Source organism: Lasioglossum baleicum, chromosome 8, assembly GCF_051020765.1.
Source record: "Lasioglossum baleicum chromosome 8, iyLasBale1, whole genome shotgun sequence".
NCBI lineage: Eukaryota > Metazoa > Arthropoda > Insecta > Hymenoptera > Halictidae > Lasioglossum > Lasioglossum baleicum.
Window position 1 is genome coordinate 14,835,029 of NC_134936.1, and position 26,101 is coordinate 14,861,129.

At 44.7% G+C, this 26,101-nt stretch overlaps 2 protein-coding genes across 6 annotated transcripts in view; one reads left to right on the plus strand and one right to left on the minus strand.

Moving 5' to 3' along the window:
• Hrb27c (Heterogeneous nuclear ribonucleoprotein at 27C) overlaps positions 1 to 5,710 on the plus strand; it is a 35,376-nt gene extending 29,666 nt beyond the window's left edge. For both annotated transcript variants that reach the window (XM_076428951.1, XM_076428953.1), the window contains one exon: positions 3,950 to 5,710. In XM_076428951.1, coding sequence (XP_076285066.1) covers positions 3,950 to 4,128 — 179 coding nt within the window. In that variant the 3' untranslated portion in view covers positions 4,129 to 5,710. The remainder of the gene's footprint in view (positions 1 to 3,949) is intronic.
• Positions 5,711 to 7,753: 2,043 nt separating this feature from the next.
• LOC143211353 (uncharacterized) lies at positions 7,754 to 25,918 on the minus strand. 4 transcript variants are annotated; one of them, XM_076428936.1, is made up of 14 exons: positions 25,728 to 25,918; positions 16,903 to 17,045; positions 16,229 to 16,332; positions 14,261 to 14,359; positions 13,797 to 13,895; positions 12,972 to 13,178; positions 11,049 to 11,246; positions 10,752 to 10,850; positions 10,576 to 10,674; positions 10,380 to 10,478; positions 9,462 to 9,557; positions 9,037 to 9,271; positions 8,676 to 8,804; positions 7,754 to 8,615 (listed from the first exon to the last, which is right to left on the minus strand). In XM_076428936.1, exons 2-14 carry the CDS (start codon positions 16,994 to 16,996, stop codon positions 8,386 to 8,388), a joined length of 1,788 nt encoding a protein of 595 aa, XP_076285051.1. In that variant the 5' UTR covers positions 16,997 to 17,045; positions 25,728 to 25,918; the 3' UTR covers positions 7,754 to 8,385. The 4 variants fall into 4 exon arrangements, with proteins under 4 accessions (XP_076285051.1, XP_076285049.1, XP_076285053.1 ...); XM_076428934.1 differs by having other exon boundaries at positions 8,676 to 8,816; XM_076428938.1 differs by having other exon boundaries at positions 7,754 to 8,541; positions 25,728 to 25,916.
• Between the last annotated feature and the right edge of the window lie 183 nt (positions 25,919 to 26,101).

Consider the following 26,101-nt stretch of genomic DNA (forward strand, 5'->3'; position numbering starts at 1 on the left):
CCAAAATGACACGTGAAATACAGAAACAGTACTACTATTATTGCTACTGTACTATTACTACTACTACTGCTACGATTATAATATTACTGCTACTATTATTAATTATTATTAATTAATTACGATTAATTATTGTCATTATTATTATTACTATTATTACTCATCAAGTACCACACACGCATTCGACACATACACACGTACACACGAATATATATATAAAATATATATTAATATATATTAATATACTTAACGGTGTTTCTAGTGGATTAATTGATTAATTGATACTTAAGATATTATATTAATAATATTAATAATAACGATTATAAATGACGATGATATATATATATAATTATATATATATATATATATATATAAATATATATAATTTTTCCTATTTCTTCATATTTTTCATATTCTTGTTAGAAACTATTAAGTGGAATAGCATAAGTCTCGTAGAAATATCTGTGTAATCATGGTAAGTAACCAGAGCATGAGACCAGATAGATAAGACAATGTTGTTACACGGTCAGGAAACTATGAAAGATTATAATCTAGTGGAAAATTAATAATATAATATACACATCAGGACCTGGTAGTTCAATTTTCGTTCACGTGTGGACGCTGCGTGTCACTACAGTGGTGCATGGTCAAATTTTGCACGAGTCATTCACTCTCCTACCATCGTTCGGTACCTTGAGCTCGGCGAAGTCATCTCAGTGGACACAGATACGAAAAATGTAAATTTAACCGTGCACTACTGTATTAACGAGCTATCCGTTGCCCTCACCATCCGGATCATCCCTTGATATTGACTTGGATCATTTTTGACAACCACTCGACCTTCTTCTACGTATATAATAGCAATTAATTTTTAGTTCTCAATCCCTCCTTGAAATCGCATTTTTAAATATTTCTTTTCGACATCTACAAACCACGATTTTAAATGAAATCGTTTTCGACGCTTATGCGTTGAACGTGCTCCTTCATCCCCTATCAATCAACTGCAAGTTATTTACCACTTAAATCACAAGCCAACTCCCTCCCTTAGTCCACCGAATCAATCTGTTTGTGGTGTCCAATTTTTTATGGTTCGTGGTTCTTCACCCCTCGTACTACAATTTTTTTCAAGACTTTTTTTTAGAAGATTGCTTCTTTGGTAGAGCAGTTGGAGGGTCCGGGGAGGTCCTCAGCTACCTAATCTGCTCCTTTATTTCCCGCAGAAATGATCCCTATTCCAAAGTTCAAAACCGCTGAGGCTGATAGCCCAACTTTCATCCCTAACGGAGACGCAGCCCCAGGTCCCCAGCGATTCTCCCTGTCCCAGCACTTCAATTATCACCCTTACAGGCGTTAGTCCACGACCTGACCTACCAAAGTCACAGACTAACACCTCAGATTCCCATAAATCACGAGGATAGAGAAGAATATGATGCATAAGTGGGGATGTATGCCGATGGATGGCAGAGAAAGAGACGAAGCAAGCTGTTTGAAAAATTCATTCTGACGCTAAAAAAGAAAAGACCGAGGAAACAAATTGACTTTTTCGAGGTGTCATTCGTCACTCGAACAATAATGATCCTCTATAGACCGTAAGACGATTTATCGATTAAGGATTTATATAAGTTACGTGCAAGTGACGGCGTGTACGAGCTCTGCGTCCTTTTAAAAATTAAGATTAATTAAGACCGCTAATTTAGTTGTACGGGAACGATATCTATAGAACATTAAATTTTATTCGAGCTCAGAAGAACGTTATTTTGTAGCTGCTAAGCTAAATTTTTTTCGTCTTTATCTTTTTTTTTTAATCTATGTGTAGAATCATAGTGGACACGGAATCATGGAATATACATAGTGTAGTGTTTAGGATTGTTTGGTTGAGTAATAAGTCCGTTCGCATTTCTTTAGATTTTAGAGAAACGTTGCTATAATCTATTCCTTTTTGTAAAAATTACCTAGTCAACGATGCGTGCGTCATTTTTCCCATTTATTTTATAACCCGATCAATTTTTCCAACTATATTAATGTGTCGCTTCATTTTTAATCTACCAGGTTGAAATTTCCACTGTTAATTCACTTCTTCGTCAGTTTTCGTAATCGAAAAATGAATATTCTGTTCGCACATCTCTGAAGTACCTTAACCTCAAACAATATTTAAAGAGAACCGATTGATGTTTAGGAGAAGCATTTGTAGACTATTCTTAATTTGATACGTTTATCTATTCCAGTCGAAACGAGCAGTAGCTCAAGCGAACACTAACGAGCAGCGACTCTGCGCGAACCAACTTATTACTCAACCCATATGTTTAATGAGTAAGTGAACCGCGAGATCCGGAGTAATAAACCGAGGGTTCGGTCGTCGAAGCTTTCTCCTCTGACTCCGCGAAAACGTGTTTCTTCGCAGTCCGTTTGAATTTCATTAAAATCGAGATTCGTGTGCCGGGAAGCAGCTGGAACCGCACCGAGCAGTCCTAGTCCGCGAAACTTCTCAGTTTAACCTCGAAGTTCGTAAGAATCGCGACTCATAACATCAGCTACTTTTACCAGTAATTATTAAGGTCCTGATGTAAGACAGACGCTTTTTGTATATCGAAGATTGTAACATGGGGAACGTGTGAGAGTGAGAGGAAAAAGAGAGAGAGAGAGAAAGAGAGAGAGAGAGAGATATATATATGGTGGAGAGAAATATTGAAATAGTTTAAAAACAGTTGTCTTAATTTATATAAGTCGTCGGTCATCTTAACGATAAGCACATAAATTAAGGACGTAATGTAAGCCTCCCCCAACTTGCACGTCACGAGTATTCGGTTTTAGACAATTTTTTCTATTGTTGCACGGTCTTTGATGTTTATTATACATCGATCACGGAGAATAGTAACTTCGAGTGACTCTGGTACATAGAACGGACTTAGATTACATCGCTTTCTTTTTCTATTTGACAAAGAATGTTATGTACTCTCGGCACTCTGTAAGATAGATAGAACGATGTTGCTCCTATGTTCCGGATCCTTGATCTTCCCAGAAAGGACCTCCTGAAACTTTCTCCTTGATCGCGGCGTTGTCTTTCTACCTCCAGAACAAATCGACCGTACGAAGCTACGACGAGTCGGTCATCGAAGAGGCGCACAGCCTATTTAATTGGAATTTTCATTTCTGCGAGATTATCATAATTCAGGGAGTAGACTCGTTTTTCCAGAATTTGCAAGCGTGCGGAATGCGCGTTCTCATTTCTCGATAATACAAAGATGGGGTAGTTTTTCAGTAGTCGAAAACGCTAGATAAAAGAGCGATCTAGACCGCGATCGCCCTCAGAAGAGTTCTGTTTTGTCGTTGACGAGGCGTAATTTCCATTATTTGGAAGCATACAGCTGCGCATGTATTGGGCTGGCAAGAAAGTAATTTCGGAATTTTAAGGTGAAATAAAACCGAATTTCTTATTGTATATTCTTTTTGGCGGAAGGGAAAATATCTTATTCATTAAAGTTTATTACTTAAATAAAAAAGTGGGCTCTCTAGTTCGCCCTAAAATACCGAAATTACTTTCTTACCAACCCAATAGCTATTTTCATAAAGCTGCGACAGCTGCATGCTGTCGATTAATGAAAATTACGTCTCGTATACGTAAAAATAGTACTTCTGAGGGCGATCGCGGTCCCGATTGATCTCGAAAGCCCCAAGTTTGCATTATTGAGAAATTAGAACGCGCACCCTTGCAATCCTGGAAACAAGTATACCCCTTTAAACTAGGATCAGTCGGAGAAACGTTCCACGTTTTAAGTAATCAGATGACTATGTGGCTCGTCCTCCTCGATAACCGTCCGCACCGCGCAGTCCATGCTCTGTGGTCCGATTGCTCGCGCCGCTGCTCTCTTATGTCACTCTCTCCCTGACTGCGTCCACGTGGGGGCCGCGTGCTGGCACACAGTACTACGTTACTTTTATGCGATTCTAACAGGCACCGTATACGGATCGTCGAGACTAGAGAGCGTTCCTGCTGCCCCAGGAACCAACAGCAACTACAGCAGCAGTGGGCCCCAAAGGGGGTACACGGGACCCTCATCCAGCTCCAACAATTACCATCCCTACCGTCGCTCGAATGGATTTAGAGACAAAGTCGAGCACCCTGGCGCTTAGAGAGCGAGAGTTGTTGTCTCGCCTTCTTCTCCCCTCTTCTCTGTCATCGATAACGCAACCGCGTCGCAAACAAAAGAAAAGAAAAGAAAACACAGAGTAAACGCCCGTTGGCGATTTCTCTTCACCGTAACTTTTTGCACAGTAGTACCTCGAGAGAAAGAGACACACATCCAGAGACGCGTTTGTTCATTCTCCGCGTGAATTCTTGTACAGTTTAGTAAACGGGAACCATCCTCGATGGTTCGAGTAACAGCGCGAGCGATCGCACGACGTCGTTTCTCGCGGTCGGTTTGCATGCTGCCCTCTCACGGTCGTCTCGAAACTCGAAACAGAACCAAGAGGAGTTTACGGGGACGAAGACTATGGGACATGCGAATCGCTGGCCAACATGAAGATCAACGTGGACCAATTTTTCCGACGTGAGACACGCACGCCAGCCTCTTCAGGAGATCGTCCTGACTTGCGAGATTCGTCGATCGTCCCTTCGAAAAACTACACACCTTCTCAAAAAGGGTACCTCGATGTCACTCAAAAGATACGTCGACTTTAATATTTTCTAAAGAGAACTCTACTTCGTACGTTGAGACTAGTTTCTGGGCTTCGTTGTACCATATATCTCATTCTACTTGGAGAATATACGAACTTTGTGATAGATTGGTTTTACAGTAGACCGTTCTCTATTTGTAAAGCACACAAATAGGGCCTAGCCGATTAAGATGGTCAAGGAAACTAGCAAATCTGCTCGTAGACTAGATTTCTGATACAATACAACTCGAAAACGTCTTTTAATGTACGCCGCGTGCAGTTTCCATTGGAATAATCGCGAGGACCGGCATCTTTCGATCGACTTTCTCGTGAGTACCCTAATCGACCAGGCTGTGTTGATCGACCCTGTAGTGCTTTCCCAATCCGTGAACGTCTTTGTCGAGACGTTTAGGCTCCCGTGTCGCGACACGAGCTTCCAGCGATTTCGCTCGATTCGGTACATACATTGGCAATAGATTGACGCGCAAATCGCTTTAGGCTTAAGCGTTCGAACCAGAACAGTGTTAAGTCTCCGGTCAGAAAAGCACTTCGTTGCGTGACAACGATCCTCGCCCCCTATTCTGTTATTTTATCAATGTTTCTCCCGTTTTCAAACTCGTTTTCTTGCATCGGTTGACGCGAACACAAGTGCCAGGGGAGTAGATTAATGATTTTAATCAGCAATAGGACTACCGGGTACCTCACGCTCGCGAAAAATCGATCGTGTTCGGTATATAACTCGTGCTGCGATGCCTTTTGTCACCCCCTTTGAGTTCCACCTAATTTAGTAGTCACGACGACAAACAGTTCTGAACGTTGAAACGAAACCTAATTCTTTGTTTTCTTTCAATTTCTGCCGTAGGAAGTTTATTTCCTAGACGACCTGTTCATTTTTCTGACTGGATGGCGTGAGACTTGTGGAATACTTTCAGGTAAAGGGACAGGGTTAAAGCCGCGCGTTTAGCCCGCGATCGTTCACAGGGATTTCTCGGTTGTTTAATATAATCATTCGTTCTGTTCGTCCCTTTTCATTTGTTTTGTCGTTTGTCACGCTCACGATGTGCCTCTGTATTTAGTGTCGTGTCTGTTGTGTAACCAATTCGCGTTTTCCAGAGACCGCCTCGAGAACTTCAGTGATTTCTGAAGCTCTCGGCTGACATAATCATTGACACACGCGTGAAACTCGCTCTAAGGCACACCGACGATCAATCGTGCTCTTCCGGGTCGAACTTCTCGAGACACGATAGGAACGGTTGTGAACGATATCGGACATTTCACCATACACGATTATTGTACCTCGATTTGATTGAATCGAACCCTCGCTCGTACTCGTCGGTAATTATGGAATATTCTCGATGCGAACTTTTTTTTTCCACGGATCATGCAAACGAGTTGTTAGTCGAGCAGCGTGGGTCACCGATGACCCATCAGTCGCAGTGTGTAATCGTCCAACGACCCACGAGCATCGGAAAATAGCTTGTGGTTGCGTTTATTTTTGTAACGAGAGAGTTGAGCCTCTCTAGCGGATTTAGCGTGGGTCTCCGGTGACCCAGGGGTTCGGGGATCCTTGGAGAATCGTCTCGAGTATATTCCGAGTGAAGTGGGGACGTGGCTTAAGGTGGAAAGGCGCGATGATGAGCGTATCGTGTGTATCGTCCCGGCTGTTATCTCGAGTGCACATGCGAACGTTTTCCTGTGTGTGCGGCTAGAACACATACAGTGAACCACGAAAGTATCTGAACGCACTTTGAAACAGTATAACTTTTTTAGAATTGTACCAAACGACTTGATGTTTTGTAAGCAATTAGAAGCATTCGTTTACTAGATGATCTGCAAAAAAGATTGTCCAAAAATTACAGTTTACAAGGTTGCATGCAAAAATAAAAAAAATGCATCTAAAAAATTTTATTTTATTTGGACCCTTAATGAAAATTTAAAATATATGTTTTGTAGATCTATGTTAGCTGTACACATGCTAAAAATTTCATCAAAATCGTTTAACGTACCCAAGAGCTACAAGTGTTTAAATATGGTAAAAATCAGTTTTTCCCAATTTTTAGTTTCATCTTTCGATGCGTGTCGTTTTTTTCTGCGTCAACTGATATCGATGAAATTTTCAGCATGCGTATAACTAACATACGTTTACAAAACGCATATTTTAAATTTTCCCAAAGGGCTCTAATAAAAATGTTATAAATAGTGTCCCTTTTACTTTTTCATGTAATTCTTAGCAATTGCAATTTTTTCCAAATCTTCTATACATGTCATTTGGTAAATCAATTCTTCTAATTGCTCAAAAAAAGGTCAGGTCGTTTGGTCCGATCATAAAAAAGTTATACTGTTATAAAGTTCGTTCAAATACTTTCGTGGTTCACTGTACGTGCAATGCAGCTGCAGTGCTCGAACTTTCACGAGCGCAACAACAGAGTTCAAGTTCGAAATTAAGCTGTTTTAGCGGGAACGCGAATCGATACGCGGGACAGTGATATATTTATATACGTTTTAGAGAGATGCCCTCGTTGTATCGATGATCACGGTCGATTGATTCGTCGATAGTGTCGAATTGTATTTATTAAGGGTTAAGAGTTTCGTCGCGAGAACGAACCCTATAGTACAGTTTCGTACGATCGCTATCTCCACCGATAGAGAGAAAGAGAGAGAGAGAGAGAGAGAGTGAGTGAGAGAGAGAGAGAAAGAGAGAGAGAGAGTGATCCTGCCGTTGACGGCACTTGGACACCGTTTCCTACTATCGCCGCAGATCAATCATCTTTAGAAGTATGTTCACACGATTTGACCGATCATTACGTTCATAATGTTTTGTTTATGCATATATAGATATATATATATACGTATTACACACATGGCGAGGGTGGAAGCAGCAGAAATGCATTCTTTTATAGCATAGAAACAAATCAATATTCCGTACGGATTAATAAACATTCACATTTTAATAAAACTCGATGTGCGTAGGTTTGTGAAAACCCACCTAATCTTGAGACCTTTCCTAGCATCCCTTGATATTGTTACCTTTGATGATGATGGAGAGGTCTATAGCGAGGTAAGTGTAACTTTTTGATAGTTCGGTGATAAATTCTCTGCGGATATTTCAGTTACATCTTTATTGAATTGTACACTTTTTCTGGATATGTAGAGATTGTCTTCCTCGAATTGCGCAACTGTTTCGCACGATACGAAATAAATCTACTCGTTTTATCACATCTAAAGCCCTGCAAGCTGAGCCCTCGCCCCAAGGTACGTATTCTACGCGTTCTACGAGTCCGGATCCGATGGAACAGACTCGAACAGACTCTTCCGCGTATACGCGATCGTCAATCCGAGAGAATAAAACAACGCAGGACGGTTCGCTTTTTGTAGCACGCGCGTGTTCGTCGATCGATTAACACGAAGGCGAAACGAATACATTCTTCGGGACCCGCCAGAGCAATCTCGTCTCGCCAAAAAAATTTTACAAACCTTCTCATTGCAACGTTTCTGGCTTAATCTACGTAAAACCTCGAGGCTGTAAACTTTGTTTAGGTTTACACTGTTCGAAAGCGATTCGTTGACTCGAACAACACGTTTCGTTGATTCTTCGGTTTCTCTCGTTCTTCTTTTATTGGACTATACAATAGATTTCGCTATGAACTGCGCGTCTTTATATATAATACTATATAGAATCGTCACACCGTAAAAAAGTTCGGCAACTATACAGATATGTGGCAAACGCGATGATCACCGTCGGGATTCGTCGACGACTATAATTCGTTCTCGCGAATCGTTTGAAATGATGCGATCGGTAGAATTAGGTGATGGAACATTTGTGACATCGCTGCTTGTTAGACTTCGTCTTGCCCTCTTTCTCTTGCTCCAAATTCTTACGAACGGACTCTGTAACCACAGGTTCCTACTAGTTACTACTGCCTTTGTTGTTTTATAATGATTAGACTGCAGATACAGGAAAGCTGTAAATACACGAGATCCACAGTCTAGCGATCGCACTAGTTTTCTGAGAAGATACGTACCAGCAGCAGCCCTCTTGTCTACGGCGATCAAAGCATCGCACAGCTCCACTCCAATAGAGATCTCGGGGCTCAATCCTGACGCCCAGATCGTCAGCATCCGGAAGCCGTGTTCCTTATAACTCGAAGAACCTGTGAGAGGAGCTTTATCGTCCTTTTCATGAGGCTGTCCTTGGTTTAAGGGTGGATCATCGAGGTGCAAAAAGCTTTCTAATCGACGACGCTCTTCACATTTTTCCGACAACTATTTTTATCGCAAGTGTTTCGTAAATTTTGCACCTCGATAACTTAGGATTAATTTTACTGTTCCTCGAGAAAGAGCCACGATCACTGTCGTAGAAAACATAGAATCATGATTGTTTACCAGTGTACTGGTGCTCGATCGCGACGATCTGTTCCTGCGTGAAGGCCCAATGAAGCGCCAGTTTCTTCCAGTCTTCAGGACCCAGGTGTTTGTACGCTAGTTTCCAAAGAACGGATCGAGTGTGTTCCGAGAAGCCGCAGTTGTTGCTAGAGATGCTACCGCCTCTGGATTCTTCGCGCCATCTTCTTCTAGCTGGAGTTAGATCGCGGATTTCTCTGTCGGACGTCGAGGCTTCCTGCAAAACGATACGATCACTCGGATCCGCGACATTCTGGGGCCATTACGTGCTTGATAAAGTGCTTCTCGAAACTGTTACGGTGTTCTACTACATAGGAAGGATAATCGTTGCGGTTGCTATTTAGGAAGCAGCACGGTTTTGGCCCCTAAGTTCAATGATCCATTATAGACGAGCTTGAGCCACCTACCGGCGCGGGATAGTCGAGCCTGGCGGTTTTAATAATCATGTCGACGATGGCCGTGAAGCTGCCCCTCGCCGCGATGTACAACGGCGTCCTGCCGCTCTACGAACATCCGGATAACTTTGTGTTTAATGTCGTTTACAAAGCTCTGGGAACGTTCCCATGGGGGATAGTCGCTGCTCGTCGCGTCGCGTTGTGCCGAATCGACGGCGATCTAAGCAAAGACTGGACACGCCCACTTGGGCAAACTTTGCTCGAAACCTTTGGCCGGACCGTGTTAGCTATTTAGTCGGGATACCGTGTCGAACTAAGGTTAACATATCCGGGACAAAGAGACGCCTACTTTGATTGCGTTTAATCTAGTTCCTCCGAGGAAGAGGAGGATCCTGTAACGGTTCAACGAAGGTAGTGGAAGGATTCGAGGCAGTAGAATTCTTCAACTGACAGGTGTCCAGAGGACGCTCTAATCAGTAACTAATTGCTAAGAACTATAAAATATCTGGCCGACGAGCTGGCTTCGTGTCAACCAGGAAAATATACAGATTGTTTTCATTTTTTACGAGCACAAGTTCGCAACAAAAAAATTTTAGAACGCATCAGAGACCGGGAAATGCACGGAAAAGCGCAAAATCTAATTTACCCTGTAACTACCCTCGAGGGCAAACTGGAGGGCTGAAATTTTAGTCGGAAGGGTTTTCTTGGTCAGCTTTCGAATAGTTCGATAGCCATTGAAAAAGTTCTAGGGGCAGTTTTGACCATCTTAATGGGGTAGGCCCATTAAATCCAACAAAGATATTCAGGTGTCCTGTTTCTTCCGACTCATCCTGTATAATGATGTAATTGTCTTTGAATTTTGATGGATTCGATAGGGTTTGGGTTCTTATCGATAATTTTAAAAAGGTACAGAGAGGGTATGCAATTCACCTGTTCCCTCTGCTCGATATTCGCACCTGCCGCAAGCAACAGCTCGCATATGTCTGTGTGACCCATCTCGGCAGCGATGTGGATAGGTGATTGTAGCCTCTGGAACAGTTAACTGGAATCTATTAGTTCACTCCGTTACGAGTGGATCGATTTAACGAACAGTGTCCGCCCGGCTAGTTCGTCAATGAACACGCACCAAGTTTAAGCAGTTCAGGTCGATGCCTTTACTAAGTAATATCTCGACCGTTTCGACTTTGTTGTTCTGACAGGCCAGGTGTAGCGGCGTGTTCCCGTACTGCAATTTAATTAACAAAGACAACGTATCGTTATTCGATTCCACTTAACATGCATGTCAATTGAACGCCGCGGTACCTTGCACTGTTTGTTGAGAGCCGCGCCGTGTTGAATCATCGAGTCTAATATCCCTTTGCAGCCTTGACTGGCTGCGACGTGGAGCGGAGTAAAACCCACCTGGCAAATAGAGAATTCAGCCGATCTCAATAGCTGCGCTAATGAGTTGCCCATTATTTTCGAAACCTGATCGTGCACGCTAGACGTAAAGCACTCCGATTTCTTTGCTCGAAACAGAAACTGCGCCACTTAAAACGCACCGAAGTTGAGATTTTCTAGCAGTATCGAATGCAGAAAGGGAGCCGAGTATCGACTTACTTGATCCGTAATCTCGGTGTCAGCTCCAGCTCTTAATAGTAATTGAGCGATGGCGGTGTGTCTCGTCTTCGTGGCCACGTGAAGAGGCGTGTTCCCTTCACAATCCTGAGCATCGACGTTCGCGCTTAATCCTATCAGGACCTCGACTGCCGCCATGTTTTCTTTCTCACAAGCATAGTGCATGGGTGACTGTCCTTTCTAAAACTCAGCGCGAAATCCACAGACAGTGTCCATCATCTGTATTCCATTCGAACACTGCTTTCCCTCTAACCCTAATTAACTAACATAAGCTGTCCGTGGTGAACGTACCGGCGTTCAACATTCGTGAAAATCTAACTGTGAAACGAAGAGTCTGAAATCCGTCGCGTCGCGTCGTTTCGACGCGCCCGGTAGCGTTAAGCGGTCTTTTAGCGCGAAAGGATCGTTATCAAGGATGAGTTCCAAGTTCGCACGAGCAGAAATCGGGTTGTATGTGGGTTAGAGAGATTACGGTACATCGACGAGACGCAAATATTCTGTGACTGCGAGTGAAGAGCCGGAAGCGGCGTCGTAACGGCACCAGTTCCATAAAATTCCCCGAGAGGACTGCAGTTAGATTCGCGCAGCTACAGCCCGCGCTCTCTCCTTCGGGGATTTCACTTGTCTTCGCGATAAGAAGGCAATATAGCTAATGCCGGAGACCTAGTTTCGCCGGTATCTGAATCGAGAGGAAACAGCATGGACCAGTTTCCGCATAAATTGAAGTTTCTTGCCGTTACATCCACAGGAGTGCGGATGTATTTGCATGTTCGCGGCAATTAGAAACAGATTAATGTGCTAGGATATCCCGGCCCTCAATACCAACGCGAAATTGCTCTCCCGGTTTTCGCGAGAAAAAGATTTTGATTACAGATGCTTCTCCCTTGGGGAGGAGACGCAAGAAACTTGCTTCTTTAACATTTTAATCCACTGACGCGACGACGTTCTCTTTTTCCTGGAAAATTGATTTCGCGCTCGATAACCTCCGGGAGAGAGATTCGCACGCGAATTTCAATGAATTTCAAGTTGAATAAAGAGCGTGGGCGGAAAAGTTTTCACTACGACTCGTCGTACCCGCGCGATTTTCGCAGTCTGTTAATCCCCGGCACAGCCTGTAAATATTTGAAACCGAGAACTCCCCGGGCCAACACAAATTCCCGGTTCTGTGGTAGTCTCCCTCTCTCTCTCTCTTTCTCTCTCATTTCGAATGCTTGATCATCCGGCTACGAAGCCATCAAGTTACACAATTTCGAGTCACAACCGTTCTGCCTTGATGTGTACAACAGACACAAACAATCAATTTTTCTTTGAAAAGATAATGAAATTACAACTTGTGCGGTGTGAGCAAGATTCTACGTATTCTGAACTAGATATTCATGCTTTCGACAATGGTTCCACGGGCTGGGAGCGTCTGCGTCACGGCAGGAAGTTGATCCTGGATTGTAGATGAATGCTTAGCTCGATGGAGCGGCTCCTTCATGAATAAAGTGCAGCCGGCTTTTCCGAGGCGAAAGAAATACCCGGGCGTATATAAAAAAAAGGGATCACGCGGAGTACGTGTATGCAATTTGGCGGAATTTATGCTGTGGAACTCTTTCTCCTTGCCCTGGAAATTGTAAATCCTTTGAAACGCTCGCTGCGACATTATCGCTGGCCAGTTCTCGGCAGCGTAACTGAGCTTAGCGCTCGTAGGAAATGCTGTCCGCCCAGAATAAATGGCTGCGACGCTGGAATTTTTCTTTTCCAATTTGTTTTTGTTGCCCACTAAATTCCGGATATCCTTGCGCATCGTGTCACGCGACACGCGGTTCGCGAATTACGACGATTCCCCCGGGAAATATTAATCGATAGCGTCTCTGATAGAGCGGCGAGAGATCCTTGAAAATTAACAAAATTCTGGTGTACCTTGTCGGTGGCGTTCAGTTCGATCCTAGATATTTTCGAGAGCGCAGTGATCACAGTTGGATGACCGTCACTAGCTGCATGATGAAGTGCAGTCGCGCCGGTGCAATCGGTTGCAGCACCGTTCAGCGACTCGACAGTTTCTGCGAGGTATTCGACGACGTCAACGTTGGTGCCTCGGGCGGCGCACATTAAAAGGGTGTATTGTTTCTGCGGCAAACAGAGTGCATTATGGATCCCGTGTCACGCAGATCCTTTCTGGTCCTGCTCTCGGAAATTGCATTAAGACAGGAGCCCGATGTAAGTTGCTCCGGAGAAACTGATCTTTAAGAATTTATTTTTCAGTACCTAATCAAATCTTCAATTTTTCAATTTATAGAAAAACACGTCAATTCTTCGGACGACTACACCAGGGTCTTTTAAAGTTTCTCCCGATGCTCAGACATTCGTTTTGCCAATCTTTAATTGGCGAACTTTCCACGAGTCGTGAAATTTTTCAACGTTATTCTCGAGAGACTTAGCGATGAAATTGGAAATTTTGTCGAGTTACAATTCCGATGAAAGACGTGCTGCCAGGTGGAGAGCACGTTTCAAGTTCGTTTTTATCGCGGCGGACGATCCCAAGAAAGCTCGTGACTCGAGTTTATGATTCTCCGCGTTTGTTCTGCGATTGACTTCGATCCTACCACGGACCCAGGTGCACGAGATTCTTATGAAGCAGAAGAGGCTGCTCGAGTACCGTGGCCTCTCTCTCTCTCTCTCCTCTTTCAACATGCTGAGAATCGGGAGAAAGTTATGAATATTTGCTTCCGCAATTAAGAGGAATACCTTGTTGACAGCAGATACATTCGCCCCGGCGTTGATTAACATCTTGACGGCGTCTCGGTGCCCGTACCAAGCCGCCATGTGCAACGGCCGCATACCAAACTTCAAATATTACGGACAGAATTTAATTACGACACGTCTAATTCGTGCAAACCGTCAGCGAGATCTTATTAGCATTCTTCGAGAGCGCGCATGAAAGTTATTTCTCAAATATACTTTCTACTCTAGTACGCAAATGATTCTGAATTAATACGTATCATGTTACATAATTCGTACAAGTCCACCAGCAAGATAGCAGTTGCGAAACAATGTCTCCGTAAACAGTGAATGCCGCGAATGTCGAAACATTTCCCGAGTATCGCGTATTCTCTCGGTAATGCGTTACGAATGAGTTATCTCTTTTGTGTGCTCTGCGAATGGCGTTCCGCTCGAGCGATTTTATTGAAAATAAATCAGAGAAATATTACCCTGTCTCTGGCCTCGATGTCGCATTTCGCCTGTATCAACATTTCAATGATCTCCGTGTTTCCCCTGGACGCGGCCCAATGGATCGGCGCTCGACCATACTGAACAAATCATTTACGGTTACGGCAACTTTGCGTTGCGCAAAATAACGAACGTACGGGCCGGGCCAGGTCGGATCACGTGTATTTACTTATGTCTCCACTTTTAGAACTGGTTCTACCGTGGATTTCAAGATTGATATCTTCAATTCTAGAAATTATTGTACATACTGTGAAAAGGAAAGAAGCGTCCAGTATAATTATAAGATATAATGACAAACAATATCTTTATTGTTTAAGTTATTGCATTTAAAATATTAGATAATCCGAAATAATACATAATATTGTATTTTCAGAACTATTCAATTAAACAGCGGAATCCTTTTTCAAAAGTTGCTGTATTCTTATTTTATTTTTTACGCTTTTATATTAAACATGGCCGGGTGCTTCTTTCTTTTGCACAGTAGTGTATGCGCACATTTCCGCGCTTCTTTGTCACAGAGCCACTTGATTAGCGTAGTTTCGGTTCGGATGAAGAATCGCGAAGTCTCGAGTGAATTATTCCGTCTGTGGTCGGGCGTAGCGGCGAGTAAGAATTATAGTTGAGTTCCAGTAGAACACAGCCTCGCTTTAGTCGGCGGAAAGCTGGCGCGTTCTAAAAGACGTTAAAGTTTCAGCAGCTGCGAGCGTGCTCGCCGAGTGGAATATTCCGCGTTTAGTCAGATAAAGAAGGTTCCCCGGAAAAATTAGAAGGTCGTAACGTCGGCCGCGAGCTTGGTAAGTGGAATATTCTAGCTGTAGTCAGACGAACGAGACTGTTACACAAGGTATTCAAACTTCCTCGGGCGTAATGAGACTGTAAGTGGAATATCCTGCATTGTATCGGACAAAAGATTCAGCCCGTTGGAATTATGCATCGTACGATATCTTGGCAGACGCGGCGAAACACCGCTGAATTCTGTACTGGCAAAAACTTTGTAACTTCGGTTGCACCGTAAGTAGAACGTTCCGTGTACGATCGGATGAGAGTTACACGAGGTTAAAGTGTTCCGGCGCGGCGCGGGGGTTCGGCTAATGCCGTGAGTTGAACATCTAGCAAGTTACAAGCTCAAAGGTACACACGGAGCTTCGTAGTCTTGAAGTAGTCTGTTACAATTAGGGATGGAGCTTGGAGGAATTATATCCGCCATAATCTATCGATGCCGGATTCAACTTCGCAGTGGAATATCCCAACTGTGATCAGCCACAATATCTGGCAGCCGGATTTGCACCGGCAAAAACTTCGTAACTCTGGTTAAACCGTAAGTAGAACGTTCCGTGTACGATCAGACGGGAATTACACGAGGTTACAGCGTTGCGGCGGAATTTAACATCCTGCAGCTTAAAAGCTCGAAGACAGTCGCGTTAGCAGAGCCTGGTGGTTTTATCAGCGTAGCGGCCGATGAAAAATTTCGCAGTTAAAATATCCCCACTTTTATCGAGCCGAAGATACACGTTCGAGAGTTTACGACAAAGTTCCGCGCGCTTGCTCAGCGTATTTCCCGTTCCGCTTTCAGTCCGACAAAGGTCCTGTTAAAAGCAAAATGCCGAACGATTTAGCAGCCGTGACATCGAGTGAAACGTCCCGTTTTTAGTCAGACAAACGCACCGCTATTTCCATCGGTGGACCGCGCGTTATCTCGCGCCCCGAACCGTGTAACGCGTTCCCTGTACAGAGGTTAACGAAGTGGCGTCAAGTGAAAGATTCCATTTTCTAGTGGCTCCGCTTCCTGTTTGCCTTCATAGGATACTTTTCAAATCGCAAAAATTCTGCAATCTTCCTGTCACGATGCTCTTCGCGATTAGTTTCAGGGAACTTGTTCGATTGTGCAGACACGTGGAGAAGGTTCATCGGCCCGACCCGTTAGTTTACGTGCTTTTTTTCCAACTTACGTTGTTCCTGGAGTCGACGTCGACCGTCTCTTTGAGCACTTTGCGAACCGTGTCCGCCTCGTTTTTTATCGTAGCCTCGTGCAGCAGGAGATCGTTCTTAAGTACTGCCAAAGAGAAAAGAGCCTCGGTCAGGAGAAGCGATCCCAGCGATTATGCCATCTCGTAATTTTATTTCCGCGATTTACTCAATTGGCTACTGTAGGTGGCAACGTGAATGAAACAGTTGAAAACTTTTGCACACACTTAACAATATATCGACATGCTTGAACCCGTTTACTTGTTTCCTGTTTCAAATGTTCCCCACCTGTTCTTGCTATAAATGCACGAAACCCGCAGTCTATTATTATTTCATGAAACAGATGGTTGGTTCAGGAACATCTTGCGCCACCAAATGGATAAGCATTAAAATAGAAGATGGCTTCCCGAACGGAGCACGGTTTTCCAGCGCGTATTTTTCTAAAGATTTGTACCATCGGGAAATCTGCATGCTCTGTCGAGAGATTTTTATGTTTTCCATACGTCCCGGTAATTGAGGGATTTCTCTTCTACCGTAAATAATATAGAATTTCCGGCTCGTATAGAAACTTTTTCGTGCTGTTCGACTTCACCGGGAATAAGCTGAGGTTTCGTGGACGGTTAAAGATTAAAGCTAGGGAAGTGCACGAGATACTCACTTCTAGCAGTCTTTCGAGTCAACACCTCCGCTTCGATCGCCTCGTTGATGTTCACCGGCGACGGTGTCTTCTCCAATTCACCTTTGTCCACCATCTTTCCTTATGTTCATCGGGGCCGCATGTTTCTCTTGTATTTACCGGACCTGAAAATTGAATCGTTTACCAAACGCATGGGTTCATGGTCGGTTAACTTCGCGCCCTAAATTGAGCATCTCGTTGACCCCGATACGGAAATGATTCCGCGGAATTTCTCGAGCGGCTCGTAATTTCGAACGCATAATATGTATAACGAAATTACACGCTGGAAATTAGGCGATCTTTTGGAATTTTTATTCGCGCGGAACTGCACCACCAATTCGTTTAAAATCTTCAAGCTGTTTTGTCACGTTATTCAAATTTTTGTTCACAGAAAAATATACAATTTTCATGAAATTTTTTTATTACATTCCTCCATAATATTGAAGTACCAAATAAAATTTTGATTGACTTAAAAAAAGTGTATATTATCGAAACTATCGCAGATTAAAGTATACACGTGTTATTGGAAGCTAGAACTCTATTGCTGTGTGCTTTGAAACTAGCGCCAGCGAATTAAATCATTTTGGAAAAATTGATCTCTTATCTGGTACATGAGTTTCCGCCCTTGAAACGTGAACAAAGCGCGTAGCCGATGTTCCTGTTCCCCTTATCCCCGCGTCCTGTTTCCGCGAGCTTTTTAATCCGTTCGGTGGTTGCAATTATTCATGCGTAAACCCGCCGGGGAACGAGCGTGTGCCGGAATTGTTGCTGCCGGATTTAATTGCCATTATTCGAACTAGCCGCGTTGTATTATTTATCGTTTATTAATTCGCTTTTGTGCCGCCGCACCGCGGAGACGGCGGAGAATCGGTCTCCGGCGTGATTTCGAGTGGTCCAGGCCCGTTCAATAATCCCGTGCACTTTGCTGGCTTCCCGGAATGCTCCGATGCATAATCCGTGCGATTCGTGTTTCGCTTGAAAATTACCCGGGCACAATTAACAATACCCCAGAGCCTCCGTTACGGATTCGAAACCAGGACGTAGCCGCGAGGTGCTTCGCGTACCGCAAATTAAATAATTATAACGCGTATTTCTGGCCAACCCCGTGTAAACGTGCCTCCCTACCAGACACGCCAGCTTTCCATTCAAGCAATTTGTCCCTGATCAAGCTTCGTTTTGCTGCTACTCCACGAATTACATCACCAATTCCTAAGCTTCAATTTCTACATTACCAGCCGTATATAGCTCGACGTTCGACAGGTGTGCTCGCCTAAATGCTTCACTTTCAAGAGCCACGTTCCCAGAAACGATGCACCGATTCGAATGATAGCTTTCAGACTCCGACAGCTGATAAAATAGTAGCACGTTGCGGACGCATTCTAGCTAATTAGAGCTTTCGAGGGGTGATACTGGGTCGAGATAATGTGCTAGAATATTGCCGAATAATTTGTGTCATGCGGAATGTATCGATCATTAACACAATTTACGATTATTGAGTTCGTAAAGATGCATCTTTAAGGTGCACCGAGCACAAAGAATGTTCCATTCCGATGTCCCGTTTCCGGAGACATTATTTAAATTAGCCTCGACGTTTCTTGACGGATAACAGGGACCTTCCCGAAGCGTTCGCAGAATTCTCAAAAAATATAATATCTCGTTTTTTCCTCGAAGGCGAGAGAAAGTACCGTCTCGGAAAAACGAGAGAGAGAGAGAGAGAACGCGAGCCGGCTCTTTGAATACGCATAAATATGAAACATTCCTCGCAGTTGAACACGGGTGTTGGCCGGTCTCAAAGACGAGTATCGGATTATTTTCAAAGGGAACGGCGCTCGAGGAAAATGGACAAACAAGCTTTTTTTATTTCCACGAGGTTTCGTCAAATAATAAAACAGGGTCCGCGAAGACGAATTAAACGAAACGCTCGCGGCGAAACGCTCGTCGACGGTTTAACAAGCGACATCCGAATTCCGTCGACGGAATTTCGCGGTGACGCGACGGGCTGGAAAGTTTCGATAAGGACCATCCCCGTTGCCGGCGTTTTCCGCTGGCGCGCGGTATTTTTACAATTCGATTCAATTGGAGCCATTTGCAATTCCAGCGGACGAGTACGGCCACAAAAAAATGTTCCTCACGGCGGCAATCGGGTCGGGAAGAATTCGCACGGCCTGCGGATTGCCTAGCAATGGTCCCTCATTATCGTTCCGGTGAACTTTTCCTTCCGGCCCGTGTTCCCGCGTGGGCTCGTTCCGAACGATCGAGCGAGAACTGCGATGTGAAACTTCTTTCGCAAACATCGAAGACGACGATTCGCAGCGCCTATGGACCGAGGGACTCCTCCAAAGATCTTAGGATCCGCCCGTTAACGTTATTTAGTGCTCGCCATAAAGGTGTAATAGTTCCAAGCTGAAATTCCTGACCCGAGGCACAGGTCGTTGCCCGGAACCACGGCTCAATGGAATTCTGGTAAACGTTGGTCGTGACGGTGCTCCCATTGCGATCATTGATTACATTTACAGCTAGCATTGTCCAAATTCAATTGTACGCTGCCGCTATATCGCACCGATACGAGCATACAATCTGGGTAGAATGCGCCGGGCTAGTTAGCCCCGATGCAACTTGCCAAGGAAAGTCTAGGGCCTCAAGGTAATCAGTTAATTAAAGTAGACTTCTTAGTACAGTAGAATTGTTTTAGTTTCGTAGGGTGTGCGTTGCCGTGAGTAGTAGTCGTCTTTTTAAATTTCTTTAAGGCTGGATTTATAGTGGAGCTGCGAGCATCGATGATAGCGGCGCGGTGAAAAGAAACCAACATTCGTGACAACATTTCGACACATACTAATGAAAAAGTACATATGTATTTTCTTTGTTTTTCTTTTTTTTTCACCGCACAGCTCACCTCGCTGCTCCACTATAAATTGGAATGGAATGGAAGCGGTGCGCCACGCCGCCGGACAGTTTCTTAGTGTAAGTAGAATGAGACGTTCTTGGTCAGACGTACAAACGAATTACATTCTTCAGCGGAATCGAGTTCACGTAGTTGCGCAATGTATTGTAGAAAACGAGCAGGTGTGATCAGACACTAGGAACTCCTCAGAATTTCCACAATTGTAAGCATTTATTTAATCGCTCGGTTTTTAAATGAAGATACAGAGATGATCGACAAGCGCGAATGGCCAGTTCGCTTAAAATCGATCACATAGAAGTTTACGCGTTGGCGAACCTTGTAATAAGTTTCCGAACAATTCTATTTCGATAACAGTGGCCCCGCGATTATTCTTGCACATCGAACGTGAATCAGAGCAAACCTGGCTGAATCTTCGATTGACCTACAAATAACTGAAATGAACGTCGGGAACATGTCGTATCGACAGGCTAATCCGCCCGAACGACGCATTTTTTTTAAACTTTCCCGTTGATCCGTCCCATTAAGGCGTCGCAGTGCTGCACGTGGCGTGGTATAATCACGCCGGATCATCTGCATCTGAAAGCTCGAGCAGAATAAACAAACAAGCGAAGCAATTTCGAACATAAATACCGCTCAGAAACGATATCTAGTTTATTATCGATACGAGAATGTGTTACAAATGAAATCCATTCCAATGCAGTTTGGTTATAATCCCTTTAATCAGCTCGGATATTCTAAAACAAAAATATTAATACGTCCCGGCGATATATGTATCACAATATTATACACCGTGCTACAGAGCGCTGACACATTTAAATCAATTCAACATCAAATGTTTTTTTTCAATTTAAAACGGAAATGCTTCGAACAAAAGAGCTTTGCGAATAATATTTCATTCGATACACTCCCCTGGTTCGCAATTTCTTGCGCTGTCACTTGACAAAACCGCAGGTTCACAGCAGATTCTGTCCTGTCCGGAATTTCCTGCACTGTCTGACCGCTAGCTGGTGTTACTACTTGACACTTCACGGTTCTCCGGGATCCCTGTGCGCCTCCGAAATCAATTTTCCGCGGCTCCATCGACGCGCGATAAGTGGCAGGTTTAATTGAGAGTCGCGTGTCCGCGATTCGTCGATCGTTGACGCGTATCGTCGACGTTCATCAATTAATTCCGTCGACTTCGGGTCGATCCGCAGCGCGAAATTCCGCGACAATTGATCATTTATCCTTCGAACCGATCGATTGAATATCTCGAGTCGTAGTTCCGGTGCATATTGGGGATGTGAAAATACGGGCCACCAATCGCAAAAACCGCAGTGTTTCAATAGCTGGTCGCGGGTTCCCCTCGAGCGAATCAATGAAGCTGTGTAAATAGAGTGGCGATCGTTCAACTGGCGATTCCGCGGTGAGAAGTCGAGTAATTAGCGGTAACCGTACCCTGTTTGCCTTTCTTTCCGCCGCTCACGGCAACGACGAAGCGCCTGGCGCGCGAAAAATGGCGGACAGGGGTCGCCGAGTGTTGGGGGGAATGAAGAATGATCGCCCTGTCACGTTGCGCCACCCCTCCCCGCCACACCTTCGTTTCGAGGGACAAGCACACGACCCTCGGCGGCTTTTGTGCCAGAAATAAAGCCGTGGATCATCGTACCGCGTCGCGTCGGTGAGAATCATCCGATCGTTTCCCCTTTCAGAGACACGAAAACATCGAGATGACAAAAGTCATGATCGTGCATTATTTTTATCCCGGAGGAATACCCCTTTGATTAAGCCTAGTTCCAACGCATCGGCGTTTTTCTAACGGAGTTCCAAGCGTTCGTTCGACCTGTGCACGCACGCTACAACATTTCCGGGGCAGGCTAAAAATAAACAGAACGTGCAACGACGCCGCAGGATGCAGGCCATCCGTCCCCTCGCGCGTTCGTTTCTCTATCCGCGTTCTCCCATATTCCTCTGGCAAAAGAATTCTCCCTGCTATCTCGGCAGCGATATTTCTGCTGGTCCGATCGACTTGTCGCTGCTGCTCCACTTCCCCGCGAGCTTTATCGGCCAAGTTTTTTGACGCGTCACGCAATGAGTTGTTATCTTTATGTATACTTTTAATTTTATGGATCGCGCTCTTGTGGAAACGAGGGTTGGAAATTTAGCTTGTCGACCAAGAGATTTTCGTTGAGAGATACAAGTACAGCACACTGGGGTGATGTTTATGTTTTTCACGTAGGTTTTAGCACCAGCCTTATGCAGGAAGATTCGTTTCATCGATTACGTGTCTCGTTGCGACAAAATGTTTCAGCGTTGCCGAAGAGTTTACTGTTGTCGTAAATCATTCGATTAATAAATTAGATACGGTGACGTAATGAAATAAATTGTAAAGCGACGTTGTTTTGTAAAATTGGTAGATCGAGGCTCAAGTACGCCGGAGATTGACAGTTCAGGGTGATTAAGTATTTCAGGAGATCGCGATCGCGTCGGCACTGCTTTGACGTTATCATCAACAAGCCGACGGAGCTTTGCGGGTCTCGCACAAAGCCCGCGCGTGTTGAAAATAAACGGTGACCCGTGTCACACAGATGAGCCGTCAAATTCGTCCTTATTCTTCGCGGTGGATGGCAACAATGTGCCCGCGGTTCTGCGGCAATTCGACGCTGACCAAGTGAAAAATACAACTGGCTGACGTCAACAACTCTTCCGCTCAGACTACGAATAAAAGGGAATGTATCCTTTGTCGTTGGGCGCCATTCCGTATTGGCGGCGATCATAATGCGTCTTTTATCTTGGTTTATCGGATGAGTCATCAACAAAAAGAAATCCACGCAGTGAGGCTTGCGTAGTACAGAATTTCATAGGTTGTCTGACCAGTCCGGTCTGTTTCTACTGAACACATGTAAGGGTGGATTTATAGTGGAGCTGCGAGCATCGATGATAGCGGCGCGGTGAAAAGAAACCAGCATTCGCGACAACATTTCGACACATACTAATGAAAAAGTACATATATATTTTCTTTGTTTTTCTTTTTTTTCACCGCACAGCTCACCTCGCTGCTCTACTATAAATCCACCCTAAGACGCCGCGCCGCGCCGACAGTTTTAATTCTGCCAGTGATCGTAATGGATCGGTTATCCGTGCATTGGTTTAAAAATCGAACGCACACGCCGTTGCACGCGCACGAACCTTTTAACTGGAACGTTTGCGCCTTTAATTAAAGCGGAATCTGCTCGGGATCCGATTCGATGCACTCGGTAATGGAGGTACTACATTATTCTTCTAGGAACCGGTGTTTGATCAGGGATTACTGCTCTTCCGGATCGATTCGCAGGAAGAGAATTGTTGGTTTTCTCTCGCCAGAGGGTTTCGATTTTCCTTTCTTGACCAACAGCCGTTCAATTTGGAGCGTGGGTCGCTTTCGCGCGAGAACCCGAGAGCTCGCAGCAGGTCTCCATAGAGGAATTTAATGGGTGAATGGCACTTTGCTAGTAAGGGTGTCGTGCATCGAGATAGCTGATAATTTCTGGCTCCCATACGCAATTAATTACAAGCCTTTGCTCGGTCTTTTATCCACGGGATCAGCTTCTCTATAGAGAACCGTGAGCGCGCTCCCGGAGCTCTATCGTCCCTTCAAATAATTCCAGCAGGATTTCCTGGAGACACATACATGCACACACACAGACACGGGGTATATACATATCATCCATTCGGCGAACTCTGATATTGGCATAGTCATATATCGCGTATACAAAAATGTCCCGTACTTCGATTATCGATTGAAACTTCCAATAAGCGAGGGTGTGATTCCGACCGTGCCTTGGGAACAGTTTTCAACAAGCATTCGCTGCCTACACGTACTCGCGGACCTCCAAGGAGTGCCGCAGTTTAATATAACGAAAATGTTGCATTAAGAGGTCAGCCGAACTGGGTCATCGATTGATTAATTTGATTGTTAGAAAACTCGGGTGGAGATTCGATGTGTGTTCAAGGTTCAATCTGTGCGAAAATATACGTGAATAATTCGTAAGTGACAAAGGGTCACGAATGGAGGTGCACCCCGAATAATTAGCCTCTAATGCGATCAAAGAAAGCAGACAATACCGCTGAAACAAGACTGGCTTTGTCTCTGTTCAGAATTCGTCGGAACAATGGCGGGGGTTAAATAGCGACACGGCTAAGACTTTGATCGGGGTGATTTAAGGGAGTAGATTCGTTTTTCCAGGATTGGGAATATAAAAACAAAAATAGGATTTTTCAGTAGTGAAACGCGCTAGATAAAACATCAATCGAGGTCGCGAACGATCTCAAAAGTTCTATTTTCTTTTTACGTTCACGAGGCGTAATTTGCATTACTCGGAAGCATACAGCTACTTTCATAAAGCCGCGAGAGCTGCATGCTGTGAAATAATGCAATTTACGCCTCGTAAACGTAAAAACAGGACTTTTCAGGGCGATTGCGGCCATCTTTGTATCGTTATTCGTTATTCGCTATCGAGTAATGAGAAGGTGCATCCCGCACCCTTGCAATTCCAGTAACGAGGCTACCACCTTAAGAATTTAATTTAATAATGTAACGAACAGATTCCGACGATAGAATTAGTGCAATCATCAAGCTCGTTCTTCATCCGGCTAAATAAAAAAGGGAAGCAATGTCACAGGATTCCGGGTGATTAATAATGAGTGAGATAAGTCCGGGCCACTTGTTCAAGCAGCGGCTATTAACCTAGATATCGGTGAATTCGGATTTCGGTGGCTGGCATTGAATGGCCATTGATGCGCGGGTTTGACTGTGCGGGAGACGCGCGAAACCAGTCGGATATGCACCCCCTCCCCCCTTTCTTTCTATACCGATCCTCGTTTTTCGTTTTTCGTTTCGCGTCGGAACACCTGACACCTCGCTCGTTAGGACACAGACGGGAAAAAATTGAAGCGGCAGGCGAATTAACCGAGTCATTTATCACCCTGCTGTACAGTGGCATCCGATAAGTCAGCGTAAACCTCACGCTACAACCGGGAACGACGAAACACGGTTCAGAAAACTGATCCGATCTCGCGTCAACTCTAATAATCACCGTCGGACTTAATGATTTTTTTCCCTGTCGAGTGTAATCGATCTGCGGAGACTAAAGCTTACATAAAATATCGTCCTACATTTTCGGTTGGGAGGTTTCGCGTAATGCTTTCTTCTCTCGAGAGACGTAATGGGTCTCGGTTAATTGTGAAACTGAAAGGATATACGATAATTAAAAATTAAGAGACAACAGTCGCGAAAACGGGCAGGATAATTTCGCGCAAGAGGTTCATTAAGTCGTCGGAGAACGGTGGTTTTTAACCGAGCGTGGCCGCAAAACAGGCCGCAACGCGAAGCAAAACTTTCTTATTATTCCAACGCGCGAAACTCGCGCACGTGAAACATTCAACGCTCGGGAACGTCGAAAGAAACGTTGAATAATTTCGCGGACCGTATCCCGTTGAAATCCGCGAGGGTTGTTCCACGGGAGAGCGCCCGGGGGCTGTTTACTTAGCGTGGTTTTCGCGAACACGAGAAACAATGTCCGTCGTGGCTAGTCCACAGGAATGAAAGTTGCGTGGACGGTGTCGCGTGGAAATTCGAACGAAAAAGAAATTCCCGCCCATTGCTAGAACCATGGGGTTGTTTGGGGTGCGACGGGGTGAGTGTCGGGGTTGCATGTCCCGCTCGGCGATTCGAATTCGAGACGGATGGCGCACATGCATTATATTTCTCGGGGAAATTGCAGCGACAGCACGCGCCGCGCTTCGTCACTGTCTAATTACCCTTTAGAGCAACCCTATGTGCAATTAACGTCTACCCAGTAATGCATTCAGACCACGTTTCAACGTTAACGTTCCCTCCGGAGTTCTCGGCTGGGTTCAAAGGACCAAAAAAATCATGTTCTCTTACCTGTACTCGCTTTCGGTGAACCGTTCTTGGAGGCTTCTCTTCTTATTTGGATGTGTTGTTCGTTGTCAAGGGTTAAAACTGGGTAAGACGAGATTCCACTCGAGAGAACGATATACATGTACTGTGGGTTTCCAGTTTTTGGTGGGATCGCGTTCCACGACGTTCACGGCACGAAGGGCGGCATGCTACTGCCAGAATCATCCCCGTTTCACCCCCGACTCTCCCCATTATTAGGTCGACGGTAGCGCAGCTACGTGGTGAATTCGACGACTATGACATGCGCTCACAGCGGTCAAAATTCGTAGTCTCCTCTGCCCTTTCTTCTTTCTACTGCTACGACTTTCCCTGGTTCAAGCACTTCGCCCCGAGATCAA

What these genes read in the sequence shown, in the direction of transcription:
- LOC143211353 (XM_076428934.1), bottom strand. Translation starts at nt 16,996, where the DNA reads ATGGTGGACAAAGGTGAATTGGAGAAGACACCGTCGCCGGTGAACATC. An exon ending in ACATCGAGGCCAGAGACAGG is followed by an intron (nt 13,896 to 14,260) that starts GTAATATTTCTC and finishes TAATATTTGAAG; the next exon opens with TTTGGTATGCGGCCGTTGCA. An exon ending in ATGTATCTGCTGTCAACAAG is followed by an intron (nt 13,179 to 13,796) that starts GTATTCCTCTTA and finishes TGTTTGCCGCAG; the next exon opens with AAACAATACACCCTTTTAAT.